Source organism: Oryzias melastigma, linkage group LG8, assembly GCF_002922805.2.
Source record: "Oryzias melastigma strain HK-1 linkage group LG8, ASM292280v2, whole genome shotgun sequence".
In the NCBI taxonomy this organism is placed as follows: domain Eukaryota; kingdom Metazoa; phylum Chordata; class Actinopteri; order Beloniformes; family Adrianichthyidae; genus Oryzias; species Oryzias melastigma.
Window position 1 is genome coordinate 17,058,090 of NC_050519.1, and position 18,152 is coordinate 17,076,241.

General features: G+C 35.2%; 2 protein-coding genes and 1 long non-coding RNA gene across 4 annotated transcripts in view; 1 reads left to right on the forward strand and 2 right to left on the reverse strand.

Annotated features, from left to right (window-relative positions):
• Positions 1–446: 446 nt before the first annotated feature.
• Positions 447–8,472, reverse strand: si:ch211-157c3.4 (uncharacterized protein LOC561592 homolog). Its single transcript, XM_024271717.2, has 5 exons — positions 7,851–8,472; positions 4,133–4,173; positions 3,911–4,009; positions 3,619–3,820; positions 447–2,178 (listed from the first exon to the last, which is right to left on the reverse strand). Exons 2-5 carry the CDS (start codon positions 4,167–4,169, stop codon positions 2,061–2,063), a joined length of 456 nt encoding a protein of 151 aa, XP_024127485.1. The 5' UTR covers positions 4,170–4,173; positions 7,851–8,472; the 3' UTR covers positions 447–2,060.
• A 5,193-nt stretch (positions 8,473–13,665) lies between these two features.
• The window catches only part of slc2a6 (solute carrier family 2 member 6), a 10,602-nt gene continuing 6,115 nt past the window's right edge, over positions 13,666–18,152 (reverse strand). For both annotated transcript variants that reach the window (XM_024271712.2, XM_024271713.2), the window contains exons 5-8: positions 16,950–17,143; positions 16,697–16,872; positions 16,320–16,615; positions 13,666–15,407 (exon numbers count right to left, since the gene is read on the reverse strand). In XM_024271712.2, coding sequence (XP_024127480.1) covers positions 15,079–15,407; positions 16,320–16,615; positions 16,697–16,872; positions 16,950–17,143 — 995 coding nt within the window. In that variant the 3' untranslated portion in view covers positions 13,666–15,078. The remainder of the gene's footprint in view (positions 15,408–16,319; positions 16,616–16,696; positions 16,873–16,949; positions 17,144–18,152) is intronic.
• Positions 17,293–18,152, forward strand: part of LOC112146084 — a 3,079-nt gene continuing 2,219 nt past the window's right edge. The window contains exon 1 of the long non-coding RNA XR_002919189.2: positions 17,293–17,411. This is a non-coding gene — a long non-coding RNA (uncharacterized LOC112146084). The remainder of the gene's footprint in view (positions 17,412–18,152) is intronic.

Consider the following 18,152-nt stretch of genomic DNA (forward strand, 5'->3'; position numbering starts at 1 on the left):
TGGCAGAACTGACACCCATTCTGAGGCTCGCTCGGCGCCGCAGATTTGCTGCTTCAGAAGTTTCTGCTCCCAACCTGTAACAGTATTTACACAAGTCTCTCACACTTGGATTGGAGGAGAAATAAGCTTTTGTGTTTATGCAGATGTGTACAAAAGTAAAAAATAAAAAAATCTGACAAAAAGGTTTTAAAATGAAATAATTAAGATTGGCACTTAAATTAGAACCTCTCAGGACTGGCAGACATACTCCTTCGCTCGCACATGCTCAGTCAGAGCCCCTTTAACTTCCTTTCCTCCCCTTTATTTTTTTCTTTTTTTCCCCAGTCATTCCTGTTTGACTCAAGCATGAACACAAGCTTCCATCTCCTAAGTCTGTCGCTCCCTGGTGGTTGTAAGCAGGAACTGCGCTGTGCTTGGGCAGAGCTTCAGCCCTGCAGGTTTGGGGATTTTTTTTTTTTTTTTTTGAGCCAAAACCAGCATTGTAAGAAACACCTAACCCCTCCAGATGAGTTTTCTTTTTTTCTTTTAAAGCACAGATGGAATGCAACCCCTTATAGCGCATAGGTGGCTCTGTAAAGACATTTAAGAATTGTATATTTAAAACTGAACGTGTACAAATTAAAGAGAAAACACGCCATTCTTGTTGGGTACAGAAGGAGACAGGTGTTCATATTTTTTGTGTGTAGGTTTTTTTTTCTTTTTCTTTTTTTTGCGTTCCTGATGTACCATTAAAACATTTTTTTCTGTTACATTTGAATTATTTTTCTTTCAGAAAGGAGCTGCGGTGGTTTCTTTGTTTCAAGGAAAAAAAAGCTAACTACTTTAGTTCAAGGATGACCTGCAGAATCACAACCTTAATTTGATCTTCTCCAGTTTGAACTCCTCTGTGTAGCAGCAGTGTACGACAACTATTCCTGTATATTGCCTTTTTGCTGGAAAAATGTATGTTGAATAAAATTTTCTATAAAAAATCAAGAGAGACCTGTAAAAGTTGACTTCTGTCTGTCCATGTGTGGAAAAAGTGGGTTTGTAGCACCACAAAAAACAAAGGATTCATCTGAAAACTAAAATAATGCAACATTACTTGGGTATTTTAGTACTTTTTCCATGTAGAATTAGATTTATTGCAACATATTTACATTTATTCCAGGCCTAAACCTCCAAACATTTGTTGAATAGTTGGAGCTGGTGGAGGTACATGAATGGTTTCATATAAAATAAAAACTGCAGAAAACACTTTTATTTAACAGAATCATATTTAATAGGAGCAACAATGCTTTCTTTAAAATAATTAATCATTGCAAATAACGGAACTCAGTTCTGTTGATGAGCAGCATCAAAGTATTTTGCAAGCTTCTAAAAGAAAAAAAACTGATTTTTGAAAAAAAAAGAAAATAAAGGTTTTTTTTTTAAATAAAATGTTTTATATTTGGTTTTTATTTGAATCATTTAAAAGTCATTATTGTATTATATGTTCTGTTGTAAACAAATGTCCAACCATGTTGATCTTCATGCATCTTCAATCATCCATCATCCTCCAATCTTCCATCAGAGTAGCTTTCTTGCTGACATCCAATAAATATTACACATTTATTTTTTTTTTGTGTTGTGTTTCCTTTTTAGAACCAGAAAAAGTAACAAAATAAAGCAAAACTAAAGTACTTGTGCAAAGAAGGAAAAATGGCCGATGATGAAGCTCTGGTCTGCTTCAAAAATGTCGCCCTGAAAGGGGGTTTAAACTACAGTCTATGTACAAGCCCTTCATTCTAAATGTAAATATTGACAATGTAACAGTTAAAAAAAACTATGAAAGTGCAAGTGGTGTTCTTTAACCCGTTTCCCCGCAAGCACAATTGCTCTCAATGTTTTGGAAAACATGATGCAGCATGGAGATGATTCATTCTTATAGTAGATTACAGCGTCCATAAAAATAATTGTATTTATATGTGTCTTTCAGTGTTAAAAGATGGTATTTCTGTCTGTTTTTTTCTTCTTTTTTTGTTGGTGAATGACAACATTTGCAGGTTATTTTTCTATTTTTTACTTTGTCCTCCTCCCTGTCATTCGCAGCATTTCTTCTTCTCGATGTGCAGGACCTTGTGACAGTAGGGGCACGAATGGTGAGCATCTTTGAAGCTGTTCATGAAGAATGGGATCAGGCAGCAGCACAGAACCAACCTGCAGCAGAAACGCACCAAACATTAAATTAATACAACTAAGATACAGACATTTCTTACAGACACATTTTTTCAAAATGGCTGCCTCCATGAAATCTCCAAACCACTTTTGGCGGGAAAAGTTTAGCTAATTTTCCGAAGTCTATAGTGAGAATAATTCATTTATTGTTTTTTATTTGATGTATTTAAAAAACGCCACATATGTTAAAAAGCATTTTTTTACTATAAAGTTACACCATGTCAAAAATGTATGGACCAAATTTAAGATGGTGGGTAAATGATAAAAATGTTTGCATCTTAAAGCTAACGTTAGCAAAATCTAAGAAATTACTCAACGTATCACAATTAATACAATATCTCATTAAAATGCAATTTAGAAAAATAAGACATTAATTTGTATGCTTGTTATTGATACTTTTATGATAAATATAAAGGTTTTTATGCATAAATAAGAAGTAAACATGAAGAGAAATAAACATCAACATAAAACCCTCTCAATGTAGCAAAACTGTTTGTTTTACTGCTTATGTTGCATCTCAGCCAGAACTTTGTACATCTAACTAATCAAAGTTAAATTCAGAGCTAATTTTTGAACTATAAGATGCTCTCAAGAACAATTACATTTCTCCAAAAATGGAGACTCTACCTAATAATTTAGTGTGCCTTGTATGTGGTTGTGCTGTGTCAACTCTAATTGATTTTCTTTGGTGCAAAAATTAATCAAAATGAGTTGAATAAAGTCTGTACTATTTATATACTTTGCAGTTATTCATTAAATGTAAAACTTTTTAGTTTTCTTTAGCCAAAGAGCCACAAAGAAGGAGCAGACCGTTGAACTAAGAGAGTGAGACTAGAACAAACGTGGAGCCACACATAGCATTCTGGGAAAATGGTCTCTGAAGTATAACTTAGGACGCAAAATATATATATATGTATATATATATATTTTTTTCACCCCAATTTCCGTTTTTGATGTGATAAATCACTAAAAACTCTGAAGGGCTTACTTTAAGGTTTTTTTTATTATTCAAATCCCCAAAATCTGATGACCATGTTTGGCTTTGTTTTAATTCTTTTTTTTGGTTGCTTAATCCCTGTCTGAATTTATTTCCAGCTTTCTAATAAAATATTTTTCTCATTCCTTTGCTTTCAAGTTGAATTTTTTAAATAAAATAATACAATGTGAACGTGAAGGGAAAATAGCTTTTTTTTTTTCAAAATATGAAATAGTTTATGACTTTTGACAGGACTTCCTTTCAAAATAAAAGACCACATAGGATCATCTCAGCCAGCGAAGTAACTCAAATTCATTCACAAACAGTGAAAAAGCAGAAAACTGGCTTCAATTGCTGCAAGAGGTACTCATATCTTTCATTTCCTTAATTTTTTTCCCTCAAACAGAATCATTTGTGTTCTCCTGCTGGTGCTCAGGTGGACTCACCCGCAGCAGATGAAGAGTAAGCACATCAGCCAGGCGTAGGTCCCGGCCTTGTAAGTCACGACGGTTTCGACATCTTTATGGCACGTAGAGCAATTCGTCATGCCGGGACTGCGGCCCAAGCCCACATCGTATTTCACATAGTTTTTTTTGCCTGTTTCAGCCTCCAGGTGGGACCCCTGCATTTGTTCAGGGGCCGTGAACCCTAATAGAGGCAAAGGGGAGGAAAAAAGAGACATCAAGACAAAAGGCGGATTTTATTTGACATTGAGGCTAGAAACAAGTGGGACATTACTGGGTTTTTCAACTGCTGCCTGTTGAGGTGCCTGTTGAGGCTCCTGTGGAACATGGGGGTTGAATGGGGTGTGAAGATGGTACACCTTCACTCCAGTGCCTGGACATTTAGATGAGGTGAATGGGAAAGGGAGAGAAGAAGAGCAGGATTTTTAGTGGAACTGTTATTTCTTTCCAGACCCATTGGGGGTGACTGTAAATGTTCAAGTAGGTTTAGATGTACCTTGTTCGAGGTAGGAGGGAGGATCAGTTGTACTCATAATGCTGCAAAAGAAAGAGAAAATTATGTTTTATAACAAAAATATACACCTTTCTTCCCATCTTTACATAAAATTGTATGCAAAACAACGATTCCACGTATTTATTCAAAATATTCTTTTTATTAATCCAAATAAAATGCTTTGGATGGGTTATTCGTGTAGAATGAGAGTCAAATTTCAGGTGAGATCACAGCAATGGGACTTAAAGATTTGTCAGAGGCACACTTTGAGTTCAAAGAACGATAAAAATCTGCAGGCATTTCAATATACTTTCACATTTGTTCATGCTTTAACCGTGAGGGCAAACAATGACTTTTCATTGTGGGAAACTTCAACCTATTTGGTGCAAAAGAAACATTTAATGCAAATACGGTAAAACTGTTTGAATGTTGAGTCACGGAACACACAACTTTTGATGGGTGGATCCTTCAAAAAAAAAAAAAATATGTTGCTGTTGTTAAATGACATTTTGCACAACAGAAAAGTAATGTATTTCTTTAAAAAAAATTCCAAGCCTTGACAGTAATCTTTAGTGTCTAATTACTCAAAAATTGATGGGATGCACAATTCATTCAGCATTTAAGGGAGTCTAATATACCTCTAGACATAATTTAAACAAAATACTTTTTTTGCTATTTCAGGAGACACAATTACTATAAAAACAAACTCAAATTTTAAGAAAAATATTATTATAATATATATAAATATATATTACAAATATTATTATCTAAATTACATTCATTTTCTTTCACAAATTAATCTTTTAAGTAAATTTAACCATTATTTATTATTCTGTGCTTTAAAAGTTTGATGCTTTTATTTTAGTGGTTTGTTATTGGCTTTATTGTCTGAGGTAAATATGCATTTTCTCAAAATGTTTTAATGTCATCACCAGGTGTATTTTTTTCAAAGACAGTTTTTTTCACTCATCTGTTTAAACTCCTGCAGTCTGACATTACTTCCTGGGTCCTATTTTTTCAATAAATATTTATTGTATGACTTTTATGGGGAGAAACTCAATAGCAAACATGGACACTTCTCTAAGGTCCACAAAATTTAATGTGGTGAACCTCAAAGATCCATCCTTGGTCCCTTGCACATTTTAAATTGTTTTTATTTTTAAAATTGCATTTAAATATGATATAAATTAAGTTAATTTAAATAAAAAGTAAAAAAAAAGACCTTCATCTGTTATGGATGCATGATTTAAACTTGCAAATGTAATGCTAAAAAATATCTAACAAGTGTCCACTTTAAACAGCTTCTCAGTAGTGACTATATATATTGATAAATTGTTGTTTTAATTTTTTTTCCAGTTAATAATTTGGTCATTTAATAACTTCAAATGAGCTGTTAGGGTTTTATTTCTTCTTAACTAAAAACCAAGGCCAGAAAATGGTTTCGTCTAAACTTACAACAAACTTTTTTGAGTTTCAGACCAAAGTTAAAGCACATCTAAAATCAGACGTGCACAAAAGCCGTCCCAGACGGGTTAGGGCCTTTATAAATAGCGTGCCATGGGTGCGGCTTCATCTCAGCACCGGTGGATGTGGTTCGGATCAGCCAAAGGTTACTGCTTTGTCCCCATGTCACGGACAAGAAGCACAGAGGTGGTAAACGCCCAAACGTCGGTGCAGGAATGCCGCGGGGCCGCATGCTTCTCTGTGTGCCGCAGACTAAGGTGTGGCACCCAGATGTACCAGTGATGATCCATGTCAGAGATGGAACGGCTCTGCTGGTCACCATGCAGAAGCTCTGGTCATGGTTTTTATCCATGCTCCCATCTCTACCAGAAGATTGTGTATTTTCTTCTTGTGGAGTAACTATGACAACCAATTGAGATTTTTAGCACTTGCTTAATGGCAAGGATAAAAGTACATTATCGGATGAAAAGGAAATGAGACTTACTGGCAGGAAGAGACAATTCATTAAAGACAGAAGAAAGAAATTTACTAATGATATAATAGCTGCTTTGGGAGAAGCTTCTCCTCTGCTCTCCAGATACAAAAATGCCACTAAAGATGATCTAAACAATCGTGTTACTCGTATATGTTGGGTATTCAGCAACACATTTACCAAAAACTTTCCAAAAGTTTGTTATATTTCTATATTTATATAACTGATTAAGAAAAACACAAATAGAAGAAAACACAAACCTTTGTTATAAATATGAAAAATCTCCCCCATTTCTTGGTAATCTTTTAAAAATAAAACATCCTCCCTTCTTATGGAAAGTGGATGAAAAAAATATATAAATAAATGTTCACATATGTATGTGATTGTGTGATTTGAGTGATGATTTAAAGTACCTTTGTCTTCAAAAGTTTTTTAATTTTGATTAAATATTATCCCTTATGTTACATATTTATTTTATATCTACATTTTTCTTTCAAAAATGCTTAAACATTTTTACGTTTTTATTTAAATTACTCTTATTAATCTGTTCATACATATTTTAATGCTAATTATCTCCTACCTTTAAATGTTAACTAGGACATAGTGGTATAAACTAACTAAATGCAAAATTTAAAAATTTTGAATTTTCTAGAAACTTCTACTTCCGCACCTACTAATGGTGTGTAGTCTCAAATTAGGAGCTTAGATTTTCAACATTTGGTTGTTTTTATGTATACTGAACTTCAAACTTATAATGGCAACTTTGTATGTTTTTTGTAAACAAATAGTTAAATCTCAAAAAATCTAAAAAGCTGCAGTTTTTTCTTTACTAGAGTACTGCTTGACCTGCTCCTGAAACATCTGGCTAATGCTGGACGTGAGGATCGGGCGGGACGCTTGTAAAGTCCACCAGTAACATTGCTGACATAGCCTCAATCTCCTGGGGGGGTGGGGGTGGATGAGTTAAAACAATTCGTTCTGTGTGAATGTGACATAAAGCAGCAAAGTTTGACAAGTCGCCAATCCAGCTCATGGAAAAAAGGAAAAAGAAAAGGAGGGGGGAAGCTGTAAAACTGTAGTCGAGCAGGTTTTTTTAGACGCTTACCTGGAAGGATTTTAAGTCAACCGGTGAGCTAAAAGCTCCTTCTGACAGTAATAATCATCATGTGGACATACTAAAACGCATGAGTCACTGTACAGGTTGTAGCATCCATGTATGATCAATTAAGACTGATTAAGGAAATGTAACATGCCACACGACCTCTCTCGTCAGATTTTTTTTAGTTATATTAAATTTAGTCCAAAAAGTATTTTTTGCAAAAGCCTTTCAAAAAAAAAAAAAAAAAGAATCACACATTAAAGTTTAAAATAATTTATAACAATTATAAACTGTGAGGTTCAAAAGTTGGTCTAAAATGTGTTTTGTTGTGGATAAAGCAAATACGAACGTTCATTTTTTTGTGTTTAAACTACCATTTCAGAGTGTAAATGGTCACGTTTCTGCATTTATCTAAAGAGTAAAAGTCTGTGATAAGATCACACGTTTTCATCATATCTATTTCTACTCAGAGATTGCTGTTTGGCTCACTTTTTAAAATAATTTTAAAAGGATTTTTAAAGAAACCTTTATTAAAACTGTATGTTAGAATGACATTGAATCAGTTTTGTGCTCAACACAAGGAAAAGACAACTAAAAAAAAAACAACAACTGGAAGAATTTGAATGTATTCATTAATATCAACTCCCTGCAGATGAATTTTAAATAAAGGACTGTCTCTGACTTACCGTACTGAAGTGTTGAGGTCTCGTATGCAGAGGTGTGTGGAAGCTGCTGCTGCTGCTGCTGCTGATAATGACTTCTGACAGATTGTGAGTGATACTTCCACCTGTCTCACCTGTATCTCCACAGGGCTTGGCAGTGCCCTCCCACAGCTCCACCCTTTCGGAAAACAATGAACAAGGCAGCAGAAATGACTCAGCTGCTGGTGGTGCTGGTGGTGAAGTGTGGGCCAGAACTCGCTCAAACATCTTCATTTCAAACTTTCTTTTTGTTTCTTGGAGATTATCAAAGGGAGTGGATCTTTGTGTCACTTTCTCGTGAAAGAAGAACCTGTTTCCTCTCGTCACAGCGTTGGCAAAGCACAAACTGACTCTAAGGCCAACAAACAAACAAAAAAAAACCCACAAATGTATTTAAAAAACATTTTCGCCTACATTGAGACTGATTCTCTGTGGAAAAAAAAAAATTCTCGTGGCGAATTGTATTTATCCAGTTCATTTCACTTATGTATAGGATGGAATAATAAATAACTGAATATCCTAATAAAATAGTTCCCCCATGCAGACTAAGCAGATGTTAAGTAAGCAAAAAAGGACTCAATGTGCTTTCTTAAAAGTGACACGACTGTCACCAGATCGGGAGAATTAAACGAGAATGTTTTCCTTAAATTAATAGTCTTAACGTTTCTTACAAGTTGAAAACGTATCATGCAAGAACATGAATTATTGCCCACAGGGGCACGGATGGCAGCTCAGCCTTCAGGCAAAGCATAACTCTACCAATGACATGTTTTTGGCTGAAAGCTTTACAAGTTAAGTAAGTGACTTGCAATTACTTTATGCTGCTTTTTCTTTCCAGACTGTCATGATCAGATTAACATGCCAGAGATCCAGTCTGAGGAAAATTGTACTTTTGATGCTATTAACATGTTCTTGTAGCCTTTATCTCACGATGGAGGATATATGTCCACAAAATGAAGCTTAGAACTGCATTTCTGAGTATTTTTTAATTGAAATCATTGTGAATCAGTGGCAGACGAAAATAATGTTGGTTGAAAAAGCCTGTAGCTGGGACGCAGGTGCTACAGTCGGAGGGCCTCACGCTCCCTGCTCCGCTCCATTCTGATTCATACACTTGTAGACCATGTACATCTTCATTTTTCTAGTCCAAGCTGACATCTGGATCCAAACTGTACGACTGGATAGCTCCAAGATTACTTGCCATTTTTGTCTCACCGCTAATGTTAGGTTTGTGGTTTTAAGGGGCTTTAAGCTAGCAGGAGAGTGTAAACAGATGGATGATGGAAAATGGGGGCAGGATTAACTTAGTCTGAAGTATTAATTTAGAATACTTCCTACACAAAAGGTACATGGTGTATAGTATACTTACTTTACGTGCACTCAAGTATACCGAATAAACTTTAAGAGTACTACTTTTTGCTAAGGGTATTAGTACACTGCTAGCATCTTTTTGCCATTTGACATGTTTACTTTGACTTTAGAAGCCCTTAAAAATGATGGTTACTTTAGCTAGCATGAATCTAATGTTAGCATCATATGTCAGAGCTAAACTCTGCTAGCTCTTGGTTCTGTTAAGAGAAGCTGTTTTACTATTTAAGTATTTAAAAACTATATAACATGGAACTTATTTGTAATGTATTTCTTGAGCAAAAGTTTTTATTTTATCTTCAGCTAAATTAGCGTGTCTTCATTTGAGCTCTAAAGCCATTCAGAACTATTTTTGTGGTAATCCAGGGGTGTAAACATTTTGCACACAGGGTCTAAGGGTCAAGTAGCCACAGGTCACAACGGCTTATAGCAAAATTTAGCAGATAACAATCAGGAAATTGTACTTATTAGGAAGTGCTGATGGATTTTATTGCTGGCCAGAAGAAATTTAAACGTATTTGGCTCCCGGCCCAGACTTTGGACATGTCTGTCGTGTTAGCAGTTGATAACAGGCAAACTCCTCTGCTATAGCTATGTATTAATTACACATATGCACAAAACTTTATTTAAATTCTAGAAGTTTTCGCAGTTGAACTGTTTCCATTAAATCATAATTATGCGAATAAACAAACCAACTGAAGTGATAAGTCATTCAAAAAATCGGTGATGGACGATATTTTGATTTACAGCAGATACATTCAAATTTCTGCCACGGCACTAGAGTTCATCATCATATATCAAAGGAGACAACTATTCCACATGACACTCAAATTTTGATGAGCTGTGATGCTGTGAGACCTCTTGTTGTATCCGATCTGGTGACTCATTTAATTGGAAAAAAGTTTTTCCGTTGCAGTTTTGTGAATTATTGTCAATTTCGATACGCCTCAAAAACCAATTCCTCTAAGCGCACAAACATTTTTCCGATAAATGTGAGTATTTGCAAAATTTTCGTGTTTCCATTAGGCAAATTTATTATCGCAAATCCATATGGCACGATTTTATAGTTGATGGAAATGCAATTACTGTGTTAGTAAGTGGACTATAGTGAGCACACTTATGGAGGTTAAAGGACCTGCTGATCTCAAACATATGATTATGCTATTTCAAGATTTATGTTATATTACTAGATAGAATATTTGCCAAAACAGATTTTTAACACAAATACTCTTCTAAAGCAGAAACAAACAGGTCAAATTTAAGAATAAATCCAGAAAAAATAGGTTTTATTTTGTTTAATGGCAATTAACAGAAGATCAAAATATATAGAAATAGTAATAGGATAATTGTATAAAGCAAAAAAGGATTCTAGTTTATTAGTGAAAAATAAATGCTCTTTTCATCTTGGTAGTGATCACAAAGCTTTTACATTTTCACCTGTAGCTCAAATAAACAAGGAATCTACAAGGTTTCATTAAGTCGAGAGTATAGTTTTGCCTCCCCCCTCCATTTCTGTTACCCTAAATCATTCATCTGAAGAATCTCGGGCGGTGCAAGAGAGTTTGGGTGTTGGCTCAGCTTGATGTCAACTGGGTGAGGTGATTGTGTGTTTTGATGGGCCAGACAAGCAGCATTCTTAAAAAAAAAAAAACAACCATCCCCGGCACAGTTTACCATGGAACTCTAAAGACGCGGATCGATCAAATCTCCAAACAAGTCCAAGTTGCATTGAAAAAATTATAGTTTCAGTAGCTTAGTGGACAATGTGATGCTTTTATTCTATTTTTTTTTTTTTTTTTTTTTTAGATATGATTTTAAATAAGTCATCGTTGAATTTGTTGCTGCTTTAACTTTCATGCAGATAAAGCATGCTTTTGCTCCTACTCTGGTCCATTAACTGTGAGTGGATTTTCCTTTCATCTCCACGGTATCTTCAGAAAAATTCAGAATGTGGCGCATGCTTGACATGTTTTGAAGAGCAGAAGTTCCAGCCGCATTGCTTCAGCCCCATTCACCACACAATAGATGAAACTTTTCATTCGGCAGGAATTGAAAAGCCTTTGTAAAGGTTTCAAGAGTGAGACAATTTTCACAGACCTCAGTGCACGAAAGCGGTGTTGTGAAACAGAGTGGAACAAATACCTTCCTGGTGAGATGAGATACAGCAGAAAATGGATTACAAACAAAATCTAGAAGATTGTTAAGTTTTCTACTTAGTTTTTATTAGGTTTGAGTTTTTTGGGGGGTCAAATTAACAACATCATGTCATATAAAGTAGCGATGTCCCAAATACCTTTTAATGTTTTTATTTTTATTTTTTGCTTTCAGAACTCTGATTTTCTAATAAAGCGCAAATCCAACTTTTATTGAACATTTGTTCATATGCTACACTTAAAACTGTTTATTTCCTTCAGTTTTTTTTTTTTCTGTGATTTTAAGTGCCAGAATGAGGTTAAGTGTTTACAGTACAAACAATAGATACCCATCATTCCCACAGCATGAACCGGCATGAAGAGGTGTGGGCGGAGTCACAGGTCCAGAAATAGCCTGTGTCAGCCACTATAAAATAAGCGAGGAGAGCTCATTTTCTGTTTTTAGCAACACAACTTTCCTGGGTATCATCGTTTTAGTTTTTCTCCCACAAGCACCTCAATTTTCAATTTTCAAATCAGGTATTTTAAGGTGACTAACATAAAATCAAAATAAAATCAGTGAACGCATACTTGTCTTATCGCCATTGAGCAATTGTTCCATTCCAAAAGATTGCAAAATTTTGCGCTCAGTACAAAAAGTGACTTAATTATCAGTGAGAGGTACAAATGGCATGACACATACGTGGGTTTATGTCTGGAATGTACCCAGGTTTCAACTAAAATGTTCTTTTTGCAAAATTTAGTTTCATAAAATGACAACTTTACATTGATTTTAAGAAAAATTTACATCTACAATCAATTACTTGCCATTAAATCATACTTTTATACATTATTTTAAGTGGCACAAGTACAATTCTGGAAAAAGTCAAACTAAACCATGACTCTGAGCTCACCCTCTGGTATGTGATGAGGCCTGCTGAGCCTGCTGGCATTAGTTCCAGCTCTCTGATGAACCAGTTTTTTCAGCTGCTGATTTGTTTGTTGACAGACTTAAACTTTATTTTTTTAATTGTGAAACTCAATATATAGTCATAAAAACATGTCCCCTTTGCAGTTTTTGTGTGACAATGAAAGCAGCGTTTTGCTTTCATTCTCTGCCGGTCTGTGCAAACAGATTTTCTTCTGATGTTTCCGTGCTGCCACTCCTGTAGCTTATTTTTGACATAAAGAAAAAGAGGGAAAATCTGGACCAAATACATTTTAAAAATCTTCTCACGCTACAAAAGTTTCTTACTGACCAAAACACAGCAAGAGCCGCTACGCTCCACTTTATTACTTGGAAAAAAACACTTTATTCATGTTTTTATGGTCATAAGCAGTCTTGGGAGTAATGCACTACAAATAAATAAATTACTGTAACTTAATTACTTTTGCAATAAGAATTTTGGTAAAGTTACAATTACTAGATTAAAAAAACATACTTAATTACTCACAATCTAGTGCAGTGCATTATTCTTGGTTAAATGAAATAAGTAGAAAAATAGTAAAGTGATGAGTTGTACATTTTTAAATTGAGCAATGAGTAAAGTAATTTAAATTTTAATTTCCTCCAGTAACTAAAACAAAGTAATCAGTTACTCTTTAAAAGTAATTTGCACAACACTATCATTAATTTATAAAATGTAGCTTTTAAATATTTACAATAATTAATATATAACCATTATATTTTGCTTTGTATAACTATTTTAATGTCTTTTACTTTTGACAGCAGCAGATAATTTCAAAATAAAATCAAACAAGATCCTAATATTTCAGCAGATTTACTTAAATTAAAAAGGAAGAAAGTCAAGTCAAAAAGATTGGACACTTTTATATCACTAGCAGATTTTTAAAAATATCTTAATGAGTATTTTAAAGATGAATGTTTTTGTTCCTCATTGCAATGATTTTATGGTTTTATAATTTAGAATGTGTTTGTTCTGATGCTTTTCTGATTCTATTCAATGTTTTTTTTTTTTTTTTTTTTTTTGTATCCTGTAACTTCTTTCCTCTTTCTTTCTCAAAAGGTCTTGCCTTTTGCCAGGCCACAGTTGCAAATAAGAAGGCTGTTCTTAATCTGTCCTGCCTGGATAAATAAAGGTTAAATAAAAAAAAAAAAAATTGTATTTTCTATCATTATGACTTTAATCCTTCATCCTATTTCTCTTTTTGCTATTGAACATTAAAAAAATCTTCACATGTAAATTGAGTTATATACTGAACAGCAGTTAGATACTGCTTTGTAGCAGAAAATGTGCGTTGAAGTTATTCTAATGCAGTAAAAACCACCACAAAACGTATTACTACAAAAGCATCATTTATTGAAATCATGTACATTTTTCTTTAAGCCCAAGGAGCCACAAAGGAGGGATTATAAAGAGCCGAATGTGACTCTGGAACCTTAAGTTGCAGACCCCTGATCTCAAGAATATCCATTTTAAAGCAGTTTGTGGTGCAAGTGGTGTGTGAAGTACGGCGGAGTATTGGGGCCATAAAAAAGTTAGATCACGGTATTAAAGTAACTTTTATGTAAAAGTTTAGGGCTACAAAAAAAATAATACATTACAAGATTAGGGAAGAGGAGAGGTTTAAAGAGGCCCAGTTTCCAGCATGATCTTTTCAACGTGTTTATGCAAATAATAATTCAATTTTATGTTGCCAGAAGGATAAAAATTTCTTTGATTTTGAAACATATCCAGAAATGAAGCTTTATGGCTCCAACAAACAGAACTTTGGTGTCTTTTCTTGTAAATCCATGACTTTTAACTCATGTTTTGGTGTTGATCTCTATAAATGGGGCTTTAAAAGTGCTGTCTGTTTGTTGGTCATTGCCATTTTTTTTATAAATTACAATAAAATTGTTTAATTCTAATTCTTGGAAATATTGTCAAAAAACATTTTTTTTGCTGCCCCTTAAAGGTTGAATTGAGGTATTGTAGTTAAATTTTGTGATTGGTCAGACCATGTAAGTCTCAGAAGTCTCACTTCATGATCATTATCTGCAGCTCCAGTAATAATAACAGTCCTGCCCCCAAGCCCCACCCATCTGACTTTCAATTTTGGCTGTGGGTGGAGTAAGCTTCCAACTTTGGTTACCCTTTAAAGTAGAGGTTTTAATTCATCAATGAAAGTCGTAAATGTACGAAAATTCAAGTCATCGATTAAAGTCTAAAATGTACGACTTTATTCTCAAAATTGAAGTTACATGTTTTTTTCTCGTAAATTTACTACTGCGTAGTACTTAGATTTTTTTCTACATGTTTGTAATTTGGCCCTAATACTCCGTCGTAATGAAGTCCTTTAAGGTATTGAGCTAAATAAAATAAGACTATTGACAAAAAAAGAACAAATTAGCTGATGTGCTCCAGCAAGTCTGTGTTTATAGTAAATCTGAATTTAATCAGTGTACTGTTTAAACATGTGTGTTGTTGTGTTTGTGCATTTAATCACATTGTGTTTGGACCAATGTACCTGCATATAGTCATCAAAAGAAAATTACATTGTCATGACATAAAATGCACATTTTTAAGAAATAATAGTGATAAAATGATGGGTGTTTTTAGCAGCAAGGAGTGTTCTGGTCAGTCAAAACTGTAATACATGGAAGAACTCAAAGCCAACATCATCACACGCATGAATCTGTGCTAAAAATATGAGCTCCCAAATCCATCTACTTCACTCTTGAGAATATGTAAAACAAAAGGCTACATGGCTCAGTGAGACTGTAAGGTGGAAGCGCTCCTGGTGATGGTGAATGTGCGTCCTGTCCTGAAATAGTTCTCTATCTCCTCCAGTGAGCGTCCGCCTGTCTCTGGGACGCACACGGCGTTGAAGAGCAAGCAGAGGACGCACACCACGGTGAACATCAGGTACGGGACGTACAGGCCGTAGCTGTCCACCAGGTGAGTGAAGGCGTGGGTGAGGGCGAAGGCCGTCAGCCAGCTGACGGTCACACACAGTCCCGAGGCCTTCCCCCTGACCACCAGCGGGAGCACCTCTGACATCAGCAGCCATGTGATCGGGCCCCATCCCATAGCATATCCTGCGAGAGGACAACAATCATGTGACGTGGACTTTTTTCACTGAGACGGGTGTGACAACATAACAACCAGTTCCGCCTAGCAAAAGCTCATAAATAAACAAATGTGGCTCTTCGTGTTTTGTTTAAAAGTGGGGCGAGATTTTCAAAATAAAATAAAACGTTGAGACTCTAAGTGTTTTTGAAACAGCAATAAAAACAGGTGAATAGTATATTTAAAAACTAATTTCAATCAGAAACTAAGCATTTTGTAATAAAATGTTTTAACAGTTGATAAAACATGATTTGCATTAAATATTTCTTAATATGTGTTTGTAAAATCTTTAAAAAATGTGATATATTTTTGATTAAACTGCAGTTTTTATATATTTGTAAATTCCCAAATCCTTATTCTTGGTACATTTTTAAACTTTAATAGTTTGCATCAAGGTTTTTCCTTTAAAATATAATCAGAACAAACATTTAAAATCAGCGATTTGTAAGTGAACAATCATCTGATTGGAAATTTGGGAAAAATCTCTTTGCAAATTGTATGTTTTCTTACCTAATGTGTTGTTTTCACTTGTGTTTACATTTAATGAGCTCACTTAGTTTTCTCCATTATTGACTCATTTTATTATCAAAGTTGAAGTTGATTTAAAAAAAAAAAGTTTAAATATTTGAGTAAAATCCCATGTTCATAAATAGCAGCAACATCTTCTACTATAAACGACAAATAATAAACAAATAAATTGGTGGGAGTTCAGTTATGAGGACTCCAGAAGACTACAGAGAAATCTATATACCCAGAAATCCTATCAAGTATTTGACTGAAAGCTGCTGCTGCTGCAAAGTCTTACCTCTAACATGGCTTGAAGCTGTAATACAAAAGACTGCAAAGCAAAGCATTCTAGGAAAACAGCTTTTAAAACTCACCAAATATAAACACCACCGTGAAGACGAGAGGGATGAGGCCTGCGGCGGTTTGCTGACTGCTTTGAAAGGTGACGCCAATGTTGTCGGGGGAGCCGTAGTCCAGCGCTGTGTGGTTCGGAGGAGAGGGGCCTGGAGGGCAGGTCGTGGTGTGGGAGGAGATGGCTAAGGTCAGGGAGGCCACGAACATCAGCATGCTGGAGGTGTACAGCAAGGCTTTCCGTCCGGCTTTGTCCATCAAAAATGCTGCTATGGCAACGGAAAACAGGCGGACTGCCCCCACGATTGCAGCATCGTACCTAAAGGAAGCAAATTCAGTTGAAATGTGTGTTTCGAGCTGCAGGACCAAGAAGAGAAGAACAAACTGAAAGCTGTACAACCTCGGCTCAATAGACACTTGGCTTTTTTCAAAAATGGGCTCCAGATAAACCAAGACTGGTGTGATTCCTGTCATCTGCTGCAGAAAACGCATCACCACTGAGATAATGATTGGCTTGTAGTAGATGGGTGTGACCAAGTTGGACCATTTGACTGTCGACTGATTGTCGATGCTCTCCTGTGTTGGTGAAATCATTGATGTTAGCTCTGATCTGCCACTTGCTGTCAATATAAAAGCCTGTGGTCATCCCCCACCTGTATGTCCCTGAGCTCGCTGTGGGTGTCGTAATGACTTCCCCTAAGCCAGCGGAGGACCTTCTCTGCATGCTGCTGTCGGCCGAGGGAGAGCAGTCTTCTAGGGGAGGAGGGCATAAATGTAAGAAGCACCAACATCAACACCGCTGGCACGGCCCCTGCCACCGCCAGCCAGCGCCACGGCACCACCAGACCTGCAAAGACGGGAAAAAAGCCTCATTAGACTAATAACGACACAAATGGTTTCTTTTTCTCAACTTTACATAGCTTTTTGTAGCATATTAGATTTATGAGACCCCTGTCTCATTAGCATGATCCAAACTTTCCTTAAAAACCCCATTATTAATAATTGGTCTACGTTTTCTGCCCTGCAGTTCATCATCATTCCACTAGGAGCAGTACAAAGGTTTTTCCTGCTGATTTCAAGATGGCGGCCTCCGTGAAATCTCAAAAAGACTTTTGGTGGGAAAAAGTTTAGATAATTTTCAAAATTTTATGGTAAAAATAAATCATCTATCATTGTTCATTTTTTAAATGACTACTTACTTTATTATAAGGATGATTTTTTTTGATAATTAATTCTTTATAATACATTTAAAGCATGATAAAAATGTGTGGATTAAAAAATTAAGTTATTTTTCTCTTCTAACACTAATGTCAGTATTTTTTCATGCCAAACTAACATAGTTGTGAACAAAAAATACTAAATCCCCCACAATTGATACTATTTATATATAACAAAATAGATATTTCAGTTTTCTTTTGTTGTTGTTTTTGATTTCAACCAATTCCCTAAAGCAGGGGTCTGCAACCTGCGGCTCCAGAGCCACATGTGTCTCTTTTATCTCTCCATGGTGGCTCTCTGGCTGAAGAAAAATAAAATAATAGTTATTTTTAAAGTTTTTCTTTTTTTTTTCTTTTGCTAATTTGGCATCAACTGAATTTTTATGCTCATTTGGAGTTTAGCTAATATTTTAGCAATATGCAAACATTTTTGGCAAATTTGTTATTTACTGGGATTTTTAAGTTTAATTTAGAGTTTACCTTCTATTATAGCAACAGGCTAACGTTTTTGGCTAATTTAGTTTACTGAGGAATTTTAGGCTATTTCTGAGTTCAGTTAAGCAACAAGCTATTTTTATGGCCCGCAGCAGCAGTCTACTGACTGCAAGGACCATATTGTTTCTGCTTAAACATTCAATC